This window comes from Mastomys coucha, unplaced genomic scaffold, assembly GCF_008632895.1.
Source record: "Mastomys coucha isolate ucsf_1 unplaced genomic scaffold, UCSF_Mcou_1 pScaffold18, whole genome shotgun sequence".
NCBI lineage: Eukaryota > Metazoa > Chordata > Mammalia > Rodentia > Muridae > Mastomys > Mastomys coucha.
In genome coordinates this window covers 34342558-34369238 of record NW_022196900.1, presented here as the reverse complement: position 1 = coordinate 34369238, position 26681 = coordinate 34342558, and the positions used below count along the sequence as shown (strand labels likewise).

The 26681-nt window shown below is 37.0% G+C and overlaps 1 protein-coding gene across 3 annotated transcripts in view; it reads right to left on the bottom strand.

The window, feature by feature from the left end:
- Frmd3 (FERM domain containing 3) overlaps window positions 1-26681 on the bottom strand; it is a 191370-nt gene that overhangs the window by 5278 nt on the left and 159411 nt on the right. The window contains exons 14-15 of one of the 3 annotated variants that reach the window (XM_031377681.1): window positions 10400-10855; window positions 4368-4803 (exon numbers count right to left, since the gene is read on the bottom strand). In XM_031377681.1, coding sequence (XP_031233541.1) covers window positions 4688-4803; window positions 10400-10855 — 572 coding nt within the window. In that variant the 3' untranslated portion in view covers window positions 4368-4687. Of the gene's footprint in view, window positions 1-4367; window positions 4804-9161; window positions 10856-26681 lie in introns of those variants that run through there. The other 2 variants (XM_031377683.1, XM_031377682.1) reach the window with 2 other exon arrangements.

The window sequence follows — 26681 nt, the reverse complement described above, 5'->3', positions numbered from 1 at the left end:
ATTTGATCATTGTGTATCATCTTTTCATGTGTTCTGTAATTTTCTTTGTAAGCTTTTTTTTAAAAAAAAATTCTGCACCTATAATGTGACAATTTGACTAAAAATAGCTCCCATATACTCATCTATTTGAATGTTCCTAACTGATGGAACTGTTTTGGAAAATTTCTTAGTCTATTGCAGTTTTATTAGTGTGAAGAAACACCAGAACCATGTCAACTCTTAGAAAATATTTAATTGGGAGACTTTCTAAAATTTCATAGTTTGTTCATTATCATTATAGAAATACAGAAGGAGGAAAGGAGAGAGAGAGAGAGAGAGAGAGAGAGAGAGAGAGAGAGAGAGAGAGAGAGAGAGAGAGAGAGAGAGAGAGAGAGGGAGCTGGGCCTAACATGGGCTTTTGAAACCTCAAAGCCCATCTCCATACACACTTCCCCCAAAAAGCTGCACCTACTTCAACAATGCCACACCTTTTAACCCTTGTCAAATATTTCCATCCCTAGTGACTAAACATCCCTCTATATAAACCTATGGGAGCCATTCTTATTGAAACTACCCCAGGAAGTCTTACTAGATGTGGCCTTGTTTGGGGAGGAGTGTCAATGGGTGTGGTCTTTGAGGCTTCAAATGTTTATGTCAGACCCAGTTTCTCTCTCTCTGTCTCTCTGTCTCCCTCTTTGCCTGCAAATTGCACATAAGATGTAAACTCTCAGCTACTGTTCCAACACCATTCCTACTTGTGCGCTACCTACTTCCCACCATGATAATAATCATGAACTCATTCTCTGAAGTAGCCATCAATTAAATGTTTTGTTTTATAAGTTTCCTTAGTCATGGTGTCTTTTCATAGAAAAGTTAGAAACTTTTCTATAAATAAAATTGGAATAAAGAAAGAGAAACAAAAAAATTTGTTCATGAGAAATATTATTCTATAATTTTCTTTTTGTTTTGTTGAGACTATGGTTTCAGTATCAGTGATTAGGATAGCTTCATAAAAATAATTTGGAAATGTTCCTTCAGTTATATTTTGTGGAATAATTTGAGAACCACTGACATTAGTTCTTTGAATTTCTACACTAGATAGAATCTATACTGAATACTTCTGGCTGTGAGCTTTTCAGGTTGGAAGATTTTAATTATTACTTGCATTTCACTATGATTTTGGGATTATCTAAATCATTTATTTTACCTTGATTTAACTTTTGTAGGTCATATAAATTAAGAAAATTGAAATATGCCACTGATCTATATTTCCTTGTTGATTGTTTTAATGTCTCAATTTTCATCTGTAATTTTATGCATTTCTATCTTTTTTCTCTGTTTTTTCTATAATTGAGCTAAGGGTTTGTCAATTTTGTTGATGGTTTTTGTTTGTTTTTTGTTTTGTGACGCAATTCGTTATTTCATTGACTTTTTTGTATTTTTTTTTTCTTATTTGTTTCTATTTTATGCTTTCAGCCCTGAATTTGATTATTTCTCCCCATCTACTCTTTTGGGGTATTATTTCTTCTTGTTTTTATAGAGATTCTAGATGTGTGATTGAATTAGTTATATATGATTTCTCCAATAGTTTGATGTAGGGATTTAGTGTTAAGAGCTTGTCTCTTAGAACTGCCACCTTTGTGTCCCTTAGGTTTTGTTATGGTGTGCTTTCATTTTCACTCAGTTTGTAAAGCTTTTAATTTCCTTCTAGATTTCTGTCTAGATCTATTTTTCATTTAAGAGAGAGTTATTAAATTTCTATGAGTTTGTGTACCATGTATTCCATGAGTTGTAGATAGCCAGCTTTAGTTCATAGATGTCAGTTACAATGATGTAGTATTTCAATTTTTTTTAATATCTGTTTAAACTTGCTTTATATCATAATATGTGCTCAGTTTTGGAGAAAGTTCCATGAGTTCTGATAAGCAAGTGTTTTCTTTAGTTTTTGAGTAGAATATTCTATAAATTTCTACAACAATCATTTGGTTCACAATGTTAATTTACTCTGGCATTTTTATGTACATTTTATGTTCATTAAAACACACACTGTTAATGTATCTTTTAATTGGGGAGGTGAGAACATTAATATTGGGTTATTAGTAAACAATATTTATTAATTTCTATTATTTTGTTGTTATGGTATGGACATTGCCCCTCTCTTTTGATTGGTCTGGAATCAGTTATTACTCATATCACCTTGGATGCAGTTAGCTTTCAGACCGAAGTTTTTCTTCTAGTGCTTTTTGTAGGCTATATCAGTAGACATAGCTTAAATGTGCTTTTACCATTGAATGTTTTTCTTTCTCTGTTGATTGTAATTGATAGATTTGTTGGGTATAATAGTCTAGACTGTCATCTGTGGTCACTGTGATTTGGGATTATGTCCAGCCTTTGATACATAAACAAGTTACACAGAATTTCTCTGATCCATTCTTTCTGCCCTTTCAAGACCCCCTCTTCTCCTCTCCTCTCTTCTCGCCTCCCCTTCTCTTTCCTTCCCTCTTCTCCCCTCCTTTCCTCATGTATGCTATACCTCTCCTCCATCTTCAATAGAAGATTTTGTTTACTAGCTGTGAGAACAACTAAGTCACAGTATACGCTATCACCACAACCATATGTTAAATTGAATAACATCCATCTGGCCTTTATGATTTTCCAAGTCTTCACTGAAAAATCAGTGTTATTCTAATGGCTCTTCCTGTATATATCACATGGTCTTTTCTCCTTGCAGCTTTCAATATCCTTTGTTCTGTACATGTAATTTTGAATAGTATGTGTCATGAAGATTTTTTCTGTCCTTGTTTATTTAATGTTCTCTATGCTTTTTGTACTTTGATATCTTCCTTTAGATTGGGAATTTTTCTTCTATTATTGTTTAAAGCATTATTTGTGGCTTTGATGGGTTTCTTCACATTTCTGTGTGTCTACTATTCTTGTTTTTATTTTTTTAGTATAGAAAAGAGTTTATTTAGGGCATGGGGAGGGGAGTTAAGAGGGTAACAGAGGCAGAGAAATGCAGAGAGAAGGAGAGAGTAGAGAAGTAGGGGATGGCCATGACCACGTGGAGAGAGGGGGGAAGGGAATGGGGATAGAAGGGGGACAAAGGGGAAAGAGGCAAGGGAGAGAATCAGGAGTAAGAAAAGTGTCTACTATTCGTAATCTTTGTCTTTTCATATTGTCCCCCATTTCTTGGTTGTTCAATGATCAGAATTTTAAAAAAGATTTAATATTTTCTTTAAAAGAGCTATCAGTTTCTTTTCTCCTCTTTAATCTGTTGGGGAGGCTTGCCTGTGAGCTTTTTCTTTAGCATCATGAGTATTTCATCTCAAGTTTACTTCATTTTGCATTTTTTAATGAGTCTATTTCCTTCTATTTCCATGTCTAGAATTATTTTCATTTTTTTCCATTCAGATGCTTGTATTTCCATGGTCTTCATTAAGGGATTTATTTATATCATCTTTAAGGTCCTTGAATGTGTGCATAGTTGCTATTTTGAAGTCCTTGTCTTGTGGTTCAGCTAAATTTCTTCCCTCAGGGCATATTCAATACATATTTTCTTTACTCCATATGTTTTTGATTTCTTCTGGGATCCAGGCATCTGGGGTTATGACATTTAGAGTGATTTTGGTGTCTTCCCTTTGCTGTGTTTGTGTTATTTTCTTTGGTTGACATTGCCCAGTCTCAATCCTAGCCAAATATGGTGCTGTGAGGTCCCTGATTCCTACCCTAGTATGGTAGTTGTGAGGGTCTTGATAGGAGTTCCACATGTCCATGGGGAATCACAATGTAATGTATTTGACCTCAAAGGAATGGCTAAAAAGTGTGTCATGGAAGAACTAGAGATACATTGGAACCTGGATTTGAGTAAGTCCTAAAGGGATAGAAGTAGTTTGGGAGGAGAGTCTGAGGTAAGTAGACAGTGGCAAGCTTAAGAACAAGTTTGGAGAAGCTAAAAGGAGAATAGGAAGGAGGAAGAGTGTAGTCTATAATCTGTTTTTGAGTTTAATGATTTTTCAGAGAAGATGAATATAGTAGCTCTGGGTTTCTGGTAGAAACACATTCTGTGTGTCAGCTAGGAGTCACAGAGAAATGGAGATTGCTTAGAAAAAATGGCTGAAAAAGATAGTGGTGATGGGCTAAGGAGGGTTTGGATCATGGTTCTGCACAAAACAGCTGCATCCCAAGCATATGTATCCTTATCTTAATACTTTAATTTGACCAATGATTTCTTTTATATTGGAATGTTTTCAGTGCTTATATCTCTGCTTGGGCCTTAGTAACTTCAGTAGAATATTAGGCAATCTTCTCCATTACCTATCATACATCCTCCTATAATTTCCAACCATTAATTTATATAAAATAAAACTGAATGATTGAAAAAAAATTTGCCCCAGAGTATTTTATTAGAGATTCCTGCTACCATATTAACAGACAAGCAATCTGGATGTTGACATAGAAATGCTAATTTCACTATACAAAGATACAGCTCCAATGACCGTAGTATAGTCCCCGTATCTCTTGATATTTCAAAGAAATTAACTCATTGTAAATTCTTTTCAGAGTTATATTCATAAATATTAGACAAACTACAAAATATACTGTAGATACATAACACATGTTCCAAACTCAGATAGAAATATATGATCCTTTACCTATATCATTCTCATTATAAAGCTCATACTTGCACTAAAGACAAGTGTGTGTCCACTTACTTGCTTTCTCTCTCTCCTCCTCTCTCTCTTTCTGTGGGTATACACAAATTCACAAATGTATACAAAATACTTTTCATAAAGTAATAACTTGAGAGTCTACATTTCATGATATCTGAGAGAGAAAAAAACAATAGGGTACCACAAATTCCTCATTTGGGGCAAAATAAGTACAAGTAAGTATGTGTGAAAGGCATGTGAGCTATATCTATACAAACACACACATACATATCTTTTATAAATATACATATACCAATAATATCAAATATTCACATACTTGTGTACTTGCTTTGAAACTTCAATCTCACTATTTTGTATACTATGTTTTGACAAATCCACTTTTCATTTAAGTCAAACAACTGATGAAATTTTCTAATAAAAATGGATATTTCTTAAAGGCTTTAATTTTATAGTGAATAAATGACATCATAAGATCCCAGTGTTACATTTGGATGTCAAACTCATAAAAGAGCCAGTGATCTTATTGTCAACATGAGTATCTTAAAAAGTATGCAAAAAAATCAGGGAAAATGCTGTGATATATGATTCTCTGCTCCACCACTGAAACCTTAAAATCAAAATAAAGTCTGGCCCCTCCCCTTAAATTGTTTATGTTGGATACTTTGGTTACAGAAGTAATCAATAAGCTGCCCCCTGACAACTCCCAGGGAAGAAAATAAAACCCAGTGAGCTATTCACACTTAGTAGTGAACAAAGTCACTCTTTTAGCTCTCGATTTTTTCTTCCCTTTGCCTCTTATTCCTGCCTTTCTTCTTTTCCTTCTTCTTTTGGGAGATCCCGATTCTGCCCTGGTGTAAACATAATGCATGCCTGTTATTCACCATCTCAGTCACTTTATCTTTATTGGCCGTCACTTGGAAGGTTAATTAGACCTTTCAGGAAAATTGTGAAGACAGGAAGCCCCTCAGATCTGAGTACTGAGTTAGAAAAATACCCTATCCCATCTCAAAATTATCCAATCAGTGTAAAATTTTTAAAAAGCATGGCTAAAGAAAAAGAAAAAAAAAAGAGAAAACAAAGTGGGTGAGGGTACCTAGGACTGTTTTTGTGGTCAATGATGTTTAGAGACGCAGGACTGAAGTACTGGAACATTCATGTTACAGCTAAATATTCCTTCCACATTCTCAGTGAGTAGAGCTGTTAACCAGTTTACTCTCTTGTTTCCAACCCTCCAGCTCATAGCTTTGACCTTCTTTAATTTTGTTTTGTTTTTTTTTAAATGTGTGTGGTGTGTGCATGATGTATGTGTGTGGTGCATGTGAGTGTTGCATATGCATACAGAACCAGAGCAGGACATTGGATGCCTTCCTCTGTCATTCTCCAGATTATGGCCTTGATATGGTCTCTCACTGAACCAAAAGGCAACTGTATCAGTTAAGCTGACTGGCCTGGGTCTTACTGAGATCTGCCTATCTCCATCCCCCTAGGGATACTGGGATACATAGTTATGTTCAGTGTTTTACAAGAATGCTGAGGATTCAAGCTCAAGTCCTCATGTGTGTGGAGCAAGCATCCTTACCCACTGTTGTCCTCCCTCTCCACCTTGAAGCCACCGTAGGAAGCTGTAGACACTATTTCCACTACCAGTCATCTCAGACCCAGCAGGACCTAAACTTATCCTTTTATAGACAGTCACCCACCTCATGCATTCATTTCTTGGTCTTTCCAAGTATGCCATCCAAATTTGCTTTGTTTCATGGTTTATTTCATGGGCAAATAGCCAGCCCTGAGGAAACATGCCCAATACTTGTCTCACACTGCTATCAGGCAACTGGCCTGCAGTTAGAGGACCATAATTCTATACTCACCTACCTCCTTTAAGCTTTTGACTTGGGATTATGTCCAGCCTTTGATATATAAACAAGTTACACAGAATTTCTCTGATCCATTCTTTCCTTTCAAGACCCCCTCCTCTCTCCTCTCTTCTCGCCTCTCCTCCTCTTTCCTTCCCTCCTTTCCTTTCCACATGTATGCTATACCTCTTCTCCATCTTCAATAGAAGACTGTTTACCAGCTCTGAGAACAACTAAGTCACAGTACACCTTGTCACCACAACCATATGTTGAATTGTTAGTATCATAATCAAACTCTGACAAAAGTTATAGAAATAAATATTTGTGACTTTGAATTAGGAAACAGTTTCAATATGATGCCAGCATTCACAAACAATAGAAGAAAATAAAAAGAACTTCATTCAGAAATTTTTGTGTGGGGGGCTGATAAGGCTTGGCAGCTGCATAAACATGAGGACCTGAGTTCAAATTTCCAGTGCTCATGTAGAAAGCCAGGTGTGGTTGCACATCTGTAAGCCCAGTGCTGGGGCTGCTTAGGAAAGTAGTTTGGGAATTGCTAATTTAGCTCGAGGTTCAGTGAGACACCCTACCTCAAGGAAATAAGGATGTGTAAGTATAATGGGAACCAAGTCTCCTTTTCAGCTAAGGTTTCATATCTAGAGCTTTACATCTTCTCTTGGGGATTGCCTGTAGGATCCTGACTCTGTCATTTGCTACCTGACCTCCAGACCTTCCTCAGAAATAGAGGTAAAATCTCCATAACTTCTTAACTCACGAATTTTGCATGTTTGCAAAACAAGCATTATATGGATAATATGATAGATAGTCTGCCAATCTTCCTTTGTACCTTGACTGGAATTGCTTCTGAGTGACTAAACCTTTGGAAAAGCAGGGTCCATTGGATCGTTCTGCTCAGAATCTTTCTCTCTCTCTCTCTCTCTCTCTCTCTCTCTCTCACTCTCTTTATTTATTTATTTATTTATTTTTTTTGAGACAGGGTTTCTCTGTGTAACCCTGGCTGTCCTGGAACTCACTCTGTAGACCAGGCTGGCCTTGAACTCAGAAATCCACCTGCCTCTGCCTCCCAAGTACTGGGATTAAAGGCATGCGCCACCACTGCCCGGTGAATCTTTTTCTCTTTGATACCCAGGTGCCTGCTCTAGGTGTACTCTAAAGTGGTGATACTGAAGATGCCCCCAAGATATTGTTTTTATTGCCTCAATGCAAATTAATTGGTTTCTTTTTAAAGGCCCTAATTTCTTTCACAAGCACGCCCTTCTTGTCTATGACTTTATCCTTTTTTTTTTTTGGCCAAACTGCTAGTTTTTAAAATATATATATTTGTGAGCCTGGAGAGATGGCTCAACAGTTAAGAGTACCTGCTGTTGTTCCAGAGATCCTGAGTTCAATTGCTAGTGTCCATATGGTGGTTCAAGGCCATCTATAAAAGGATCTGATACCCTGTTCTGATAGGCAAGTGTACATGCAGCAGAGCACTTACCAAGAAAATAAATACATAAAATAAACAAAAAACAAATAAAAACAAATCTAAAAAATATTAAAAAACAATTCCAGTGTTAGGCTTTATGGTTATTTTTTTAATTGAGGAGTCCTTATTCTCTCTTTCCCTAAAAATATTTTGACTTCACAATAAATTGTTCCTTAAGAGAAGGGTGATGCAAGGTATAAATGCTAAAACTAAATGCATCTTGCTCTTCATTACAAATCTGCATGCATGAATTACATGTTATATCTGACTTATTTTCATTTTATATTTTATAATATATATATGCTATCTCTATAATTTAGAATATTATTTAACTTAAACATTATTTTTAAAAGATGAAGGCTAGATGAGTTGTCAGTACTTCAAAGAAAATATGAAGAACAATTAAGAGGGTGAGTAATTTTCAATCAACTGCATTGGAGTACACCCATGCCAGAGTGTATGACTTCAAAGTTCAAACTTCAATTAAGATGTTGATCAGTAGCAAACTTCCAAAACAAATATTTTCATTTCCAAGTAATATAAATCATGGATGCAATAGCAAGTATATTTTATGATGCCTTCAACTCAAAGTCCCAAGAGCTAACTTTCAATGCTTACTTTCAGAAATATTATCTAATAAAACACTCAGAGCTGTGCTGAGTAAGCATGACTGTAGTGCTCAACTTGTGTGCCCAATCTCAATAACTAAAGGCAATTAGATGTTTTCATCGTAGGACAAACTATGTTGTAAACTCCACCCACACTCCTTTGTTTCTTACTTATAACATAGTATTGGTAAGAGACCAGCAATGGAAAGCACCACATATTTTTCTGTCTCGGGTTCACTGACCTGAAGGAATGTGTCTCAGGATTTATCATTTATTTTGTCTCTTTTTATCTTCCATTGTTTACCCAAACAGAATTGGTATATTATCTGATGATTCATTGTTTCAATAGAAGCTTCAGTTGCACAAGAATTCAGAACTTAAAGAAATTCATAAAGGAAATTCTCTCTTTCTCATCATTCTTTCTCTCCATCTGTCTGTCTTTCTGTCTGTCTTTCCTCACCCACTTTCACTGTCTTACACACACACACACACACACACACACACACACACCTTGAAATTTTACCCAGAGAATTACAATGAAAAGCATGAGGGGTCCCAAAAATTCACCTTAAAAATGTGTCCACTTTTATTAACTAAACAGGATGTTGTGAACTCAGAGAGTGAGTGCACATCTCTTTACATTGAGTGCCATATGTCAGCATCCCCTCCACAAAGGCAAGCACACACTTGGCATCACTTGCCTAGCAGTCTCATCAGAACTCCTTTGCTGCCTTCTATTTGCCAAACTCCTGCTTGCTTTCACTCAGATTAATAAACAGCAACAATTAACTAGTTGATCTTTACAATTTTACTATTACAAGTAGTTCTAATTTCTTTTAAAAACTCTGTTTTCCTAGTCCAAATGTATGGACAAAACACAAATGAAATTATAAGAAGACATCATGTCTGAAACTCTGAAAACTAGACCAGACCATGTCAACTCAATGTTCTTCATGCTTACATCTTCTAGTTTAATCATCTGTTTTGAGAACTTATTATAGTTTTTTACTATCATTTTTTTAAAAGTCATATGCAGGTAATAAATTATGGATTAGTTAGCCAAAAAATATCTTTAAAAAAATCAGGTGCCAAAACATTAAAAAATTCCATGTGCATTGGTTTTACAGTAGGTATACTTAAATAATTCCAGAAAGCTTCTTTTTTGCTAAAAATTTACCAAAATAGTTAGAATGCGTAAAAATATTTTTTTTTAAAAAAAACTGAAAGAAAAACTCAGCGTCAACTTATTTGTATAAGCATCAGTAAGAGGACATTATTTTCACCAAAGGTTATATTAAAAAGATTTCCCTTGTATTTTTACTAAAATTCTGATTTTGATTATAGTTCAAAATAAAGAAACAGGAATACCTAACTCCAATGTATTAAATTATTATGGTATGATAAGGAGGGAATTTTGTTTTACTTTGTGACTGCATTTTTGAAAAAGAACTCAAAGTACTGTATTTTATTTAAATCGACTTAAATTCAATGAAATACAGGAAACTTATTTCAAGGTTTGAGCAGTCAGTTAAGAGAGTTAAGAGTCAAGAGTTAAGACTACCTCTTGACAACTGAAGGCCATTCAAAACCTAGTATCTACTGAAAATTGAAGATAGCATCTACTAGTATTGAAGATAGCCCTTCGTCTTATCGGATATGAATTTTATGAACAACCCAGCATGTAGAGGACGATGTTGACCTTCCCAGCCACCCACTCCTTCAGGGGACAATAGTATTCATAGTGAAATTGCTCAAACTCTGGTGTCTGACGGATTTCGCATAAGAAGGAGAGATCAATACCTGACTCCAAAAGGAGGAGGAGCAGGGGAAATACAAACAGCAGCAGTCCCAGGCCCACTACAAGGAGCCTGGAGAAACTCTTGACCAGGGGGTTGACCCAGATACGGCCGGTCAGGATGGAATAGCTCCATGACAAAGCTTGGCGAGCTTCCTTCAGCTCCTCCTCTTCAGCAATCAAAAAAGCATTTTCATCGGCTTCAAGTTCCTCAAATGAATCCGTGTCTTCTCTTTCTAACTCGAGCCTGGATGGACAGTCAAAGAGCATGTTGATTTCATCGTCATCCACTGGGGTAGGGAGCAGGCTGGCGCTGGGATTGTATGCTAGTTCAGAGATGGTCAAGGGGTCTTCTTTTACTCTATCTTCCTCTTCATCAGGAGGATCTGCACACTGAACTCCCCTCACTGGAGAGCTGGCAATTAGGGGCTCAGACACATCCTTTTTAGGCAATGGGGCACCTGGAAAAAAAAATTATTTTATAAAGCTTAAATTTCAGATATTCTTTTTTTCACAGAAGTCTGTATGTAGAATCAAATAAAGTTCAAGGAATATGTGAAATTGTTCAGTAGCATTCTGTTATTAGAAAAAAGTAATTTTATTAGTAACAGATGCTATATCATAAATTCTAAGCTCAATACAATAAACCCAACATAAACAACACTCTTTAAAATTTTGAAGTATATACAAAATTTAAGCATATTAGTCTTATTTGCAAACCTCTAATATGTGAAAATGATCCAGGAGTACATGAAAATTACAAATAAGTTCTTTCAGAGTTAACAGTGTCATAGATGCTGTTCTTTCAGTTCTTTCAGAGTTAATTGTGTCATAGACACAATTGAGTATTAATCATTCTGAAGTGTTGCTTTTTACTCTTCCTTCCAGGCAGTTTTGGGTTATTAACATACTGGATTATTATGTAATTTACAAGTCCAAAGTATGAAAAGTTCTGATATTCAGAACATTTAAAACAAAGCAAAATTAAAGATTTCCGTTCATGAATGTTGGAACTTCAGATCTTGAAGTTAGTAATACTCAAGCATTAAAATATACTCAAATGTTTGAAAATCAGAAGAAAAATATGAAATATGATATATTTTGGTTCCAAGCTTTTGGAGTAGATAATCCTCAATTGTAATTGCAACCACATGGTGTGTACAAACTTGCATTTTCTCTTTTTAACATTTTAATACATATTTTTTTATCTTCAGATAGAGTATTTTCATTGCTATTATTTATAAATTAGGCCAAGTTTCCCAAGAAACTTTAGTTATCTATTGGTAAAATTTTTGGAAGAATGAAGTATTTTTTTTAAGTGTTGGTTTTACATCTACAGCTTTTTACTCCTATTCATACCAGTTTGTTTCTACAGCTACATGTCCAGAAGGTAAATTGATTAAAATACTTGGCATTTTAAAAATGCTTATCGAGAAATATGTCTTTCTTAATATTAAATTTTTTACAAATGTGATATCTAGCCACTTTTAATGTATGCTAAAAACTGTCTCTGTTAATTATGAGTCTCGGGTGAATAATGGGAAATTATAAAAACATCAAAGAAGTGTTCTCTATGACGGAGAATAGATAATACAATATAAGATTAGCAACCATGTAAATTAATATGCAAATGTAAAACAGAATACCATTCATAACTCCCCCACTTTTTTATCATTAAAAAAAATCACCCAATATATTCTGGTAGCTCCATCCTAAGAGCAGAATATATATATATATTTTAGATCTATTTATTTATTATCTGTAAGTACACTGTAGCTGTCTTCAGACACACCAGAACAGGGCATCCAATCTCATTACAGATGGTTGTGAGCTACCCTGTGGTTGCTGGGATTTGAACTTAGGACCTCCAGAACAGCAGTCAGTGCTCTTAACTGCTGAGCTATCTCTCCAACTCCCAGAAAATAGTTTAAATGGAAAATATCATGCAAATAACCCATATCCAGTTGTTGGTATCTATATTAATCACCACCTACTGCGAATAGGAACTTTCCTGATGAGGACTGAGACATGCATTCACCTGTAGGTATAATTATATATCAGTAGCTACTAGTTAGTACTATGTCCACTTAACATAATCATAATAGGTTCTCCTCTAAGGCCTAAGGCCTATTTTTTTTTTTTTTTTTGTTTTGTTTTGTTTTCAAGACAGGGTTCCTCTGTAGCCCTGGCTGTCCTGGAACTCTATAGACCAGGCTGGCCTCAAACTCAGAAATCTGCCTGCCTCTGCCTCCCAAGTGCTGGGATTAAAGGCGTGCACTTACCACTGCCCCACTTCCAGGCCTAGTTTTTTTATTCATTAATTTATTTATTCTCTTTATATCCAAATTGCAGCTTGCCCTGCCTCCTCTCTTCCCAGTCTCACATTCACAAGCCCCAACTTCTATTAACCTCTCCCCTTCTCTTCAGAGAAGGTACCACTATGACGTGGGACAGCAAATCCCAGAAGGGCTAGGCACATCTTCTACTGAGGCTAAATATGGCCTTCTGGCTAGGGGAAGAGGATCCAATGCCAGGCAGCAGGTCAGAGACAGGCCTGTTCCAATTGTTAGGGAACTCATATGAAGACCAAGCTGCTCGTCTGCTACAAATGTTTAGGGGGCCTAGATCCAGCACCTACATGCTCTTTGGTTGGTGGTTCAGTCTCTGTGAGGCCCCATGGACTCAGGTTAGTTGAGACTCTGTAGTTCTTCTTGTGCTGCCCTTGACCTCTCCATCTCTCTCAAACTTGTCCTTAACTCTTCCACAAGACTCCTAATCTCTGCCTGATGTTTGGCTGTGGTTCTCTGTATCTGTTTCTATCAGATTCTTAAGAATACAAGAAATATGGAAAGAAAAGCCAGAACTGAATACAAAACAGTAGATCAGTGAATTTATTGTCTTCCCATGAATCACCAATTGTATAGTAATAATCCCTAATAAGGAAGACTTAAGTGAACATAGTTCACAAGAATAATTATAAACATGTTCAAAGAGTTCAAAGGATTTAAAGAAGAGATAAACATTCAAATAAACTTAAATAGGATAGGAATCAATTGATTGAAACCCTGGAAAATACAAATAACTGAATGAAATAAGGAGGACACTGTATGATACAAAAATAGAATTTAAGATAGAGAAATATTGAGGAAACTCAAAACTAAAATGAAGCTGGAAATGAAACATTTAGCAAGTGAAAAATACAGTTCAGTGAAAAATACAGTTCAGTGAAAAACCTCAACAACATAATCAATAATGAGGCTAGAATATCAGGCTTCATGAGTAGCTAGATAAATTGGTTCATAAAAATTGCAAATTAAGAAATAAACAAGGTCTTTGGAACACAATAATAAGAACCTAATCAAAAATAATGCACACAGAAAAAGTAGAATTCTAGGTCAAAGGTACATAAAACAAAATTACACATGCAAAAATTCCTTATTCAGATTTTACTTCATTAACCATGGATTTTGGATGGGAATTGTGCTTTATCTTATCAATATTACAAATTCTTCTAGTTTACCTGCCACTTTTAGGCATCACTAACTACAATACATATGTTGACAACGGATAAAGAAGATTGCTCTCACCGGATTTTCACTACATTGTATAAACATCTTGATTCTTCCTGTGTCTTTTAATGGTACTAATGAACTCCACATAAACTAATCAGTTTTTTTTTTTACAATATGCCTTGACTGAAAAAAAAAAAAAAGGAAGTGTAGTCATCTATACACTTTTCTTTAAAAAAAAATCTTCCACCATGTAGAATTTTTCCTTTGACAGAGCTGGAGACATTTTTATTTTGAGACATCGTGGAAATTTTGCTGTGATTTTTAAAAAAAGAGGCTATTTTTACATTTGTTATGAAATCAATTGACAGGAAATGAGAAATCAAGGTTTGGTCCCTTTCATATATGAGCTGCTGATGCAATGGGAACTGGAGGACTGATTGTAAAATACAGTAGGCAATGCAGAGATGTGCTAAGGTATGGAGAAATCCTTAACAATAAAATAATATTTAACTGTCTTGTAAATAAGAGAAAATTTATATCATTTGCAATGGTATATTCAAACATATTTAATAACCATATTTTTCCAATTCTACTGTTTGCCCTTGGAATATAACATATTTTAAGCCACAGTCCACCATAAAACTGATAACATGTGTATAAACAAATAGTAAGAATATGCATACATTTAGTTTGGCTTATAAGGCTTATTATCATCTATATGTTCTAATTCAACAAACTATAGTCTAGCCGGGTGGTGGTGGTTCACGCCTTTAATCCCAGCACTTGGGAGGCAGAGGCAGGTGGATATCTGAGTTCGAGGCCAGTCTGTTCTACAGAGGGAGTTCCAAGACAGCCAGGTCTACACAGACAAACCTTGTCTCGAAAAACCAAAAAAAAAAAAGAGAGAGAGAGAGAGAGAGAGAGAGAGAGAGAGAGAGAGAGAGAGGGAGAGAGGGAGAGAGAGAAAGAAACTATAATCTAGTTATAAAATATCATAAAATATCTCATAATGTATTAATTATGTTATAATTTTACATTGGAGTATAGTCATTGCCTCTCTAACCCTGCTATCCATAAATAGAACATTCATGCTTTAAATAATGTGAAGATGAGAAACAGTTTCATCTTCTCTTACTATGAAGAAATCCAGAGGAACACACCACTATGCCTTCTTCTACTTCTTCTGACTATAGAGTAAAATGTTTACTTAGCATAACAAGATGCCATCTTGTTCTATGTGGGATATGCCTTCTCTTTTTTCACCTAGCTTTTGCTTCTTTACCTTTTTGATACCCCCCCTTTTTTTTTTTGTTTTTTCAAGACAGGGTTTCTCTGTGTAGCTCTGACTGTCCTGGAACTCACTCTGTAGACCAGGCTAGCTTTGAACTCAGAAATTTTCCTGTCTCTGCCTCCCAAGTGCTGGGATTAAAGGCATGCACCACCACTGCCAGGCTTCGTCACCCTTCTTGCTCTTCCATCCTTCATATAAAAATGGATGCCATATTCATCCTTAGCTGTTCTCTAAAGTTTTAGTGAGAGTGCCTAACTGGAATTGATCCCTTTCTCTCTCTCTCTCTCTCTCTCTCTCTCTCTCTCTCTCTCTCTCCCCCTTTCTTTCTTCCTTTCTCTCTTCCCCTCTTTTTTTTAATTAATTTATTTTTTACACTCCATATTCCATTTCCCGCAAATCCCCAACCCCAGCCACCCTCCGACTGCTCCATATCCCATACCTCCTCCCAACACCTCCCCTGTCTCCATGTAGGTGACTTTACCTCCCACCCCACCTGACCTCTAAACTCCTTGGGGCCTCTAGTCTCTTGAAGGTTAGGTGCATCATCTCTGAATGAACATAGACCAGTAAGTCCTCTACTGTATGTGTGTTGGGGGCCTCATATCAGCTGGTATATGCTGTCTGTTTGGTGGTCCAGTGTTTGAGAGATCTCAGGACCCAGAATTGAGACTGCTGATCCTCCTACAGGATCACCTTTATCCTCAGCTTCTTTCTGCCTTTCCTAATTCAACAATAGTGGTCAGCTGCTTTTGTCCATTGGTTGGGTGCAAATATCTGCATCTGACATCTTTCAGCTGCTTGTTGAGTCTTTCAGAGGGGAGCCATGATAGGTCCCTTTTTGTGAACGCTCAACCTCAGTAATAGTGTCAGGCCTTGGGACCTCCCCTTGAGCTGGATCTCACTTTGTGCCTGTTGCTGGGCCTTCTTTTCCTCAGGCTCCTCTCTATTTCTATCCTTGTAATTCTTTCAGATAGGAACAATTATGTGGGATGGTAACCCTATCCCTCATTTGATGCCCTGTCTTCCTGCTGGAGGTGGGCTCTATAAGTTTACTCTCCCTACTGTTGGGAATTTCATCTAAGGTCCTCCCTTTGATTCCTGAGAGTCTCTTACCTCCCAAGTCTCTGGTGCATTCTGGAGGGTCCCCCCAATCTTTTACTTCCTGAGGTTGCCTGTTTCCATTCTTTCTGCTGGCCCTCAGGGCTTTTCAGTCCTTTACCCTCTCCCAATACCAGATCAAGTTTCCCTCTCCCCTCTTCCCCCTGCTTTCCTGTCCACTTTCCCTCCCAGGCCCCTCAATCCTATTTCTTTAGGCACAGGATGACAGCCAAGAACAACTCATCCCAGAATTTTGAAATATGCACTTACCAGAATTTTGAACTGTGACCTTCAGCCTTATCTCAGAGACAGAAAAACACAATTCTTCTGCAGTGAAGCCTTTATTATACTTTAGAACATTGACTCCAAATAAAAAGTTTGGAATAACTGATATATTACCCTTTATACTTTTATGCTTTTAAACAATAAACTGTATTAGAGCTAATTTAAATAATGAAATCTAGGCACCCCAAAAAGCATCAGTTTAACATAAAAACCACATGAACTAATTACTTCACCTTCTTCAATGAAACCACAAATCTTAGGTTTATGTGTGTTGCACATGTATAGAAAGTTCCAGTTCAGACAAGCCATGCTGCTGGTGGTGCTTAGCAGCTATATTAGGCAAGCATGATGGACTGCATAGTTCTCACCAAGGTGGTGAGTTTTTTGCATGCTTTATCTTCATCCCTATGACCATGCCGACATTTCCTCCATTATACGTAAAACTTGGAAGAAGAATTAAATTGGATGAGTTAGTAAAATTTGTTCAGTGGCAAGGACGTGGTGTACTTTTTAATTCAATTAACAACAGGTGATTGAAGTCAAGCCCTCAAAATAACAACAAATACTGCTTTAATCTGTTTTCATTCTGTTAGCCATTTGAAAGCACTACACTTGTACATCCACAGCATAAGTGTGATTGAATTCTATAGTTTTTTTAAAAGATCTATCTATCTATCTATCTATCTATCTATCTATCTATCTATCTATCTATTATATGTAAGTACACTGTAGCTGTCTTCAAACACACCAGAAGAGGGCATCAGATCTCATTATGAGCCACCATGGTGGTTGTGAGCCACCATGTGGTTGCTGGGATTTGAACTCAGGACCTTCGGAAGAGTAGGTGGTGCTCTTAACCACTGAGCCATCTCTCCAGCCCCTATAGTGGGATTTTTTAAGGATCAAACTTATTTCAATTTTCAGCACATGCTTTTTTTTATTAGATATATTCTTTATTTACATGTAATATGATTTCTCCTTTCCCAGTTTCCCTTCCAAAAAACAATCAATCAAACAAAAACAACAAGAACAAAGCCCTGTTGCCTTCCCCCTCCCCATGCTTGCCACCCTACCCTCTCCCACTTACTGGCCCTAGCATTCCCTTACACTGGGGCACAAAACCTTCTCAGGGCCAAGGGCCTCTCCTCCCACTGATGATCGACTTTGCAATCCTCTACTATACATATGCTGCCAGAACAATTAGTCCCACCACGTATATAGTCCTTGGTTGGTGGTTGAGTCCCTGGGAGCTCTGAGGGTACTAGTTAGTTCATATTGTTGTTCATCCTAAGGGGCTGCAAACCCTTCAGCTCCTTTGGTCCTTTCTCTAACTCCTTCATTGGGGACCCTGTACTAAGTTCAATGGATGGCTGTGAGCCTCTATGGAGCAGAGACTGAAGGAAGGGCAACCCACCCTAAATATAGCTATCTCCTGAGAGGCTCTGACAGTACCTGACTAACACAGATGTAGAGGCTCTCAGCACATGCTTTTTAACAACTCTACTTGTTAGCTTGACACAGCCTAGAATCTCAATAGAGAGGAAAGTTTCAAGAAGGAATTGTCTATATTGAGTTAGCTTGTGGGCACATGGAGGGGTTAATTAAGTTAACTGATCTGGGAAGAAATAGCCCATTGTGGGTGGTACCATTCCTCAGGCAGGGGATCTTGGACTGTATGAGTGGAGAGAGACCAAGCTGAGCAAAAGTAAGCAAGTAGGCCATATGTATACACTTTGTTTACTTCTTGTGACTGTAGATCTGACGGATTTTCTGCTTCAAGCTCCTGACACCATGACTTACTCACAATTATGAATTGTAACCTTGAACTATAAGGTAAGATAAACCCTTCCATTCCTAAATTGCCCTTTACAGGATATTTTATCATAAAAATAGAAATGAAACTAGAAAAATTCTGCAGCTGAAAACATTTAACTGGTTAACAAATATGTTCCTCACCTGTGTCTTACACACACACACACACACACACACACACACACACACACACACCGCTAGTATATTTCAAAGACACTGATTATAGAGAATTTTTTGACAGTTTTGTGTATATGTATTTTTCTACTTTATCTGGTAAATTACTGACAAAAGATAATTTTGTAATTAAAATATTTTTTCTTTTGTCATCATATAAGGGGTTATGTTCAGAACCATCATTTGAAATTCTGCATTGTTTTACTACATTACAAGAATAAAAATAGAAAACAATTCTAGGAAGAATTCCATCAAGTTATATGAAATTTATGGGTGTGGTATGGCTTAATCCTGAAATCACACTTTTTCTGGCTTTTGTCTAAGAAGGAAACTTGTCACTGTTTTGGACCATTGTTATAAACACTTTTAGCCAATTTCTATCTCCTGTCTCATAAATGCCAGAAGGGAGGTCTATTTTTTCATTATCTCTCTTCCTGTAAATGGGAACCTGTGCCAGGAAACTATATATGAGGATGTAAAAAAAACTGAGAGATACCTGAACATCCTATGGATATGGCAACTGAACTGACTCTGTCTCCCTTCTCTGTGCCTTCATGTAACAAAGCCTAAGAAAAAACATAAATGGTACATTTCAAGGAATCTACTCCACCCCTGCTAGACAGGCATATGGCCTTCTTTCTCTTAAGCTCTAGAAAACGCCTTTAGAAACCTATCCTCCTTTTAGTCTATGAATTCATTTTTTATATTTATAAGTTAAATATCTAGAGACAATGGCATGAGATGGCTTTGGTAATCATTAAATTTCCAGGACCCAAACCTTCCCTTCCCTAAGTTACAGACCCATTCTCAAGGATGCCCAACTTTTCCCACATCGTTGTTGTATTACACCAAGAACTAAAGGTGAGTGAATACAGGAACTAATGCTATATTTGTTCTCTGCTTTAAATTTAACATTCCTCCCTACACACACACACACACACACACACACACACACACACACACACACTTTTCTGCCCTCCAAATTCAGATCCAAACTTACATATAGTTCTTGTTTCCCTCTGCACCTTCCTTTAACTTAAGCCTTATCCCTTTGTTTTTCCTCTCTCTAATATTTTGAGTCCAGGATGAAGTATGTGCTGGAACACTCTTCCTGCACCATGGACTTTGAATTTGTACCTAAGTAAAGAAACAGGAAATGACCAGATTCCAAAGGGGGCCAACACTTTGAGATGGCTGGACCACGTGAATCCATGGCAGCCCACCATTGTACAGATTCACCAGAATCCAAACTGTGTGTTGGGCAATCTACAACCAGAAGTCGGAAGGATGCTATTGTAGAAATTACCTAACTGTTGTGGTCGTCTGGAATTCTCTAGGGGTTAGTGCTGTGGACTCTGGTTCTGCAGTGTCCTAGTGTCTGCTCTTTCTTTGTCCAACATCTGTAGGCTGGTTTTATTCTTCTGCTGGTACAGAGTGTTATTTGCACTCTTAAAATTGTTCCAAACTTTTGGTTTACTTTTTTTCTGCCACACAGTGCTTTGGTTGTCCCCTATGTTTGCTTTCACTTTCCAGTTGCTGTGACATGGACAGGGTCAGGGAAAAGAGCATCTGCACACTACCTCTAAGTTCATTTCGACATCTTTCCCCACTGTGTTCTGTATTTTCTGGATTATGGGTACACAAATTCAAGTAACATGTGATGAATAGAAGTGTGGGTTTTAAAAAATAAAGGTGCTCTCTTTAAGTCAGAAGAAAATCACCCTTAGCACTATCAAGCTTTCCTCTTATCTAGACTGAGGAACATCAAATAAAAATTAACTGATTAAAACTTTGAAGAAAAAGAGGTCCAGAGTGAGTGTGTAAAGACAATACTAGAGGCACAACGCAGTCAAGGTCCCCACACGTTAGGCAGTCTTCAGAAGCTGGCTTCTGTCCCAGCTATCAAGGTTCAACGTTTACTCCACATGTTTAAAAATTTATGGTAGGCCCAATCTCAGAATCAGAGTGATGTTGATGAGGATGGTTAGAGCTGATGAGAAGGATGTTAGTACTCTGCTTGGCTTCTTTTTCTCATGATGGCACAGGAAAGAAAAGCGGATACAGGAATCAAGGTCTTATCACTAGTGGCAGCTAGCTAGCTTGAGAGGCTTCTCCTCATGGTTACTTAAGAGGCAAGGAGAGAAAAGGGAAACTTGCCAGATGATGCTTCAGAAAAGAAGGCAAAGAAGATAAGGACTCTAATATATCTTTTTTTTTTTTTTTTGTCCTACAGATAGGTAGCTGTTTATCTTTAACAAAGATTCTTCAGACCGGAATCCTTGTGCACTGGTAACTCTTCTATCCACATATGTTAGAAAAGAAATGCCTGATAGTGTTTTGTCTGAATATAAATCAGACAAAAGAGAAAAATGGCCTATAGATGGAAGTATTACTTTTAATATAATTTTATAATAATAAATGTTTTGCAAGGGACAAAAAAAAAAGCAAATGTTTTGAGGTTCTTTATGAATTATTTGCTCAACCCAGACATACATATATGCACTCAACCCAGTGATATATTGACCTAGCATTCCAACAAGCTTCCATTCTAGGGAAATTCCCAAGATGTTAATGGCCTCTTACAGGGTTAATGACTTTTTAAAATTGTATGTCTTCTTTATTTACATTTCAAATGTTATCCCCTTTCCTGATTTCCTCTCTGAGAAATCCCCTATCCCAACTCCTTTCCCCCTGCTTCTATGAGGGCACTCTCTCCCCTCCCTGCCCACCCACTTCAGCCTCCCTGTCCTTGCATTCCCCTACACTGGGGCATCTAGCCTTCACGGGACCAAGGGACTCTCCTCCCATTATGCCCCACAAGCCCATCTTCTGCTACATATACTGCTGGAGCTATGGGTCCCTCCATGTGTACTGTTTGGTTGGTAGTTTAGGCTCTGAGAGCTCTGGGGGGTCCGGTTGGTTGATGTTCTTCCTATGGGATTGCAAACCCCTTCAGCTCCTTCAGTCTTTTCTCTAATTCCTCCATTGAGGACACCATGCTCAGTACAATGGTTGGCTGTGAGCATCCACCTCTGTATTTGTCAGGCTCTGGCAGAGCCTCTCAGGAGACAGCTATATCAGGCTCCTGTCAGCAAGCACTTCTTGGATTAATCATTCTTAATGACGGGAAAAGGCCTCAGCCTCAGGGTCCCAGGGTTTTCTCAAGTATATTCTTTACTCCCATTGCAGGAGGCAGGTGTTGACCAGACATGGACATCAGCCACGGTGTATACTTTCTGTTCCTTCCAAGATCTGAGGCAGAGAAAAGGTAATCTTGGAAAAATTTCAGAAGACCATTAGAAATATACTTAGATCTTCCAGGCACTCACTCAATCCTCTGACATAGACTAGAAGAATGTGATATTAGTCTCAAATCAGTTGCTGATTCTCACTGAAAAGACTTCTATAGACATACGGGCCAGATACATGAAGTGAATAGAAAGAGAAGCCATGTAACAGGTGAGGTACAAGTCATAAGTAGAAAATAATTTCTCAACCAGTCTAGGCTGACCCTCACTGTGACCTGAATTGCCCTGTGGGGGACCAAAGACAGAATTTCTTTTACCTCTCTTAGAGAGGCTCAAGAGAACTCATTATAAGCCCTTAAATTATTCTAATTCTTCTCACATTACTGTGAGGCTCTTAAGGAGTTACCCTCAACCCTTATAGAAAGACTGAGAATGATTGACTAAATATAGGATCACAGACCCCTCCTCTTCATCTTCAGATTGCTCTATAACCCAATCCACTCCAAACAGGAAGAAAGTGAAAAGGATCCCTTTGTACTTTGAACACATTCTAGACTATTTCCTTAAAGCTGGTACTAAAATCTTTTATAGCCATGAGCAATATTTAAAAAGCAGTGAACAACACTGGAAAAAGATAGCCCTTGTGACTACAGTAACAGGCTAAGAATCCAGTAGAAAGGAAAAAAAATGGTTGTTTCCTGTTTTTATTGCAGAGTTCTACAGGGCTATTTCTTTATCAAGGGGATTATTGGAATCAATTGCATCAGGATATTAACTAGGCCAGAGCTAACTTCCCCATCTTAAATCAGTTGTTAGATGGGATGCCTTTAAATATCTTGTTAGTTCATGGTGGAGTCAAAAGGGACACAGTAGGACTGATAAAGCCTTACAGAAGTATCTTAAGCTTTTTCTTTATAGTAGTCATGGCTTCATGAATAGGAGAAATCATGCATATTAGGATGAATATTTTCCAACTGGGATTCATGCAATGACATCTAGTGATTCTGTGGCTCAGACCACCCAAAGAATAGATCAATAGACATCAGTGTTTTCTCAGTTGGAGGGGTGTCAAATAAAAACTCTAGATTACCCTGACAAACTTACATTATGAAATTGCTGGACTTGAAGTGCTGTCCAGTGATAAGATTTTTTAACTTCCATTTTTATTTCATTTATATGACTAAAGGACTTCATATGGCTTAATAAAAAAAAACCTCACTAAATATACTCAAAAGGATTTAAAAACCACATTGCTTTAGATATGCCTACAACAACATAAGCCAGTACTTGTACTATCATCCAGATTCGATTACTAATAATTTTGCTAATGTTTCATCTGATCTATAAAATCTACAAGAAACAGATTCAGAACATGTCAGATATCATTACACAATTAGGTAGAAATCTCTGGAGATACATTCCTGTTGTTCATGGGGGAAAGGGCTTATCTTGTATTATAGTGTTAGTAGTGATTCTATTAATCTCTGCATCTTTTATACTAAAGAGCTGTTTTAATTTTTATCTCCTAGCATTTAGAGTCAATCTACATGCAGATGGTCCTTTGACAATCTAATTCCATCTAAGTCTCCTTGATCATTCTTCAAGGCTTGAATAGGAACCTTAAAATCTCTCTGTGTTCAAATTATTTGATGCTCATTTATATGACTCCTATTGCTTTTATTCTTCCTCCTTCAGACCTCTATGAAGGCACCAAAGACTTCCCTATCTTGCCATACTTATTTGTGCACAAATAGAACCACTGATACAGTGTCAATTTTCTCAAAAACACTCAATAGAGTGGAATCCCAACTGCCACATCTAATGAACCAATTTATCTCACAATAGAGATTGATCATTCTTTAAATTCTTTAATAATAGTTACGGTTGCCTTTTGTGGGGTAATTCATAAGAAAAAAAGTGATCAGTGAGGTTTAGTGTAGGAGATACCAGCTCCCTCTGCCCACCAAAAACATAGAATCACTAGTTTCTCCATGGCTAAAGCTTGAAATGGCCTTGAACCTATTGGGAATTCTGTCCTTATCAGAAGTAAGAGATGGCCAAAAGGTCTTTCTTCTTAGCTCTATTCCCCTAAATGAGGACCCCACCTCAGAAAATATATGAGGATGAGGGTCTATGTCCAGATTCTAGGACCAAGAGAGACAGGAAGGGAAAGGTACCATAGCTAGATACTAAATATGGCAAATGTCCAACATCTTCCTCAACACCTGGAAATGAGGCAAAGGCCTGGGGAGCTTTTTCTTCAGCTAGTAGGACTCTTCCTTTTCCAGATGACTGGTCCAGGCTGCTCAGATATGTTCAAGGCAGGTCCTGAACATGTTTAACAGAAGCTGTGGGCCCATTAGCTATCCAGTGTTTAAGTGACCAATATAAATTGGGAAGGGGAACCTTATCTATACCCATAAACATGTTCCAGACACAGTTGACCTACCAATTTTCCTTTCTTTGATTATGCAGATAAACCCAAAATAAATGAAAATAAGTTCCATCTCAGGCTGCTAAAACCATTTATAACCCCTAGACTTCCATGTAAAAAAGTGATTTTTGGTCTACTCTCTCATCTGTATTATGGCCTCTACATATTCCCGCTCCAGTGTTTGTTTGTGTGTGTGCGTGTGCTTCTTTAATTATCATAAAGGTTGTTATCTGTTGTTGCTTGCTGTGTCTGAGGTTCTTCTTGCCTTTTAATTCTTTAATTGGCTTAGAAAATGAATCAGATTAAGACCTCTTAAATAAAAACAAGGACATTATTAAACACAGGAGATACCTGTGTACCTCAGATGGTCCAACTAAACTGACTAGTTAATTTCTGTCCTCACTTCCATCTATCTATACTCATATATCAGTTCATTGCTCAACTCTCATCATTGAAGTTTCTTCTTGAAGTAGATGATAATTACCAGAGTCCCACAACTGGACAATGTAACAGAGTGAAGGACTTTGGAGCACCCAGTCCTAAATAAGTTGTCTTTATCAAACCACTCCCCTTAAGGCATGGGGATCTATATGGAAAAAAAGTTAGAAAGATTGTAAGATCATGTGAGGCTGATCTTAAATACCAACAAAAGCAATGGAAAGCACACATACACATGGAAGCTGAACAGCGCTCTGCTAAATGATAATTTGGTCAAGGAAGAAATAAAGAAAAAAAATTAAAGGCTCTTTAGAATTTAATGAAAATGAGGACACATCATAACAAAACATATGGGACATAATGAAAGCAGTTGTAAGAGAAAAACTCACAGCTCTGAGTGCCTCCAAAAAGAAACTGGGAGAGCTTACAATACTAGCAGCTTGACAGCATACCTGAAAACCCTAGAACAAAAAGAAGCAAATATACCCAAGAGGAGTAGATGGCAGGAAATAAACTCAGGGCTGAAATCAACCAAGTAGAAACAAAAAGAACTCTTCAAAGAATCAACAAAACCAGGAGCTGGTTCTTTGAGAAAATCAACAAGATAGATAAACCTTTAGCCAGATTAACCAGAGGACACAGAGACAGTATCCATATTAATAAAATCAGAAATGAAAAGGGAGACAACAATAAAATATCTCAAGATAATTATTCTGCTTGTTGAATATTAGCAGTTGAAAATATTAAAATTGTGTTCTACAAACATCTTGCAAATATTATTGATAATTTTTCTCACTGTGAATAAATTAGTATTTTCTTAATGTTTAACTTCAAAGAGTTTTTGGTGTTTTGAAATTTTTAAAATATACTTACTGATAAAATAATTTCTCTCCTAGAAACACTGATAATCTTGTTTATGTAAACTGATTGTTAGACAATGTATCCAAATATATAATGCGTTTTAAATGCTCTTTCACTTTGTCAGGTGGTATCATATAAGGGCTTTTGAATATGCTCCTTAATGATTCAATCTTAATATTTTATGTTCTTTTACTATGCTTAATTCCCAAAGAATATTTTGAATGTTTTGAAACAATTTAGTATTCAACATTTTATATATAAGATCCTCAGTTATGGATAGTAGTAAATATTCATTAATGATATTTTTAGGGTATAAAAGGATATGATTATAATGTTATTTTATATTGTAATTTTAACTAGTATGTACTTTGGAGTTCAGTTATTGTTAGCATCCAGAACCTGTGGCAGATATATGGGCGGGTCCACAGACCTGTTTCCAGGGCAACGGCCACCATATTCCCAGAATCCATTGGGTTCAACTCCCACCTTTACCTGGGACTACTACGTCACAACCCGTATATATGAGACAATTCCTCCATTTCTCTCTCTCTCTCCCCTCTCTCTTTCTGTGCCGCTATCCCTCTACTCCCTCTCAATTAAACCTCTTGCACGTGGAACTGTCTGGGCCTGGTGATACCTGCAGATGCGTCCCACTGAGACCCAAACACATCAGTTATAAAACAAAATCCATTTATATTAAAAGCTATAACAGAAAAAAATAAAAGTTGAACAATTTTTATGTACTATTTGATTATCAAAATACCCATTATTATTAATATGTTTGATGTATAATATGAATTTAAATAATAGATTTAAGAAAAAAAAAGAAAGATTGTAAGAGGTAGAGATGGTGAATGACTCCAACGAAACACTATTCTCCAGACAAAACAGGACTAATGTACATATGGAGTCACAGAAATTATGAGAGTAAGTATAGGACCTGTGTGGTTTAAGCTAGATACAGTCTCAGCACTGAGAGGAAGAAGGGGACTCAGGGTTTTACCCCTAACCAAGAAGGTTTTACAATTGATAACTATTGGCAAAGAAAAACCAGTTTTTTCTAATTCCAGTGGAGTTTCACTGAGTACATCAACTCTACTCCAGGGCCAGACACATTTGGTTGATTCACACACA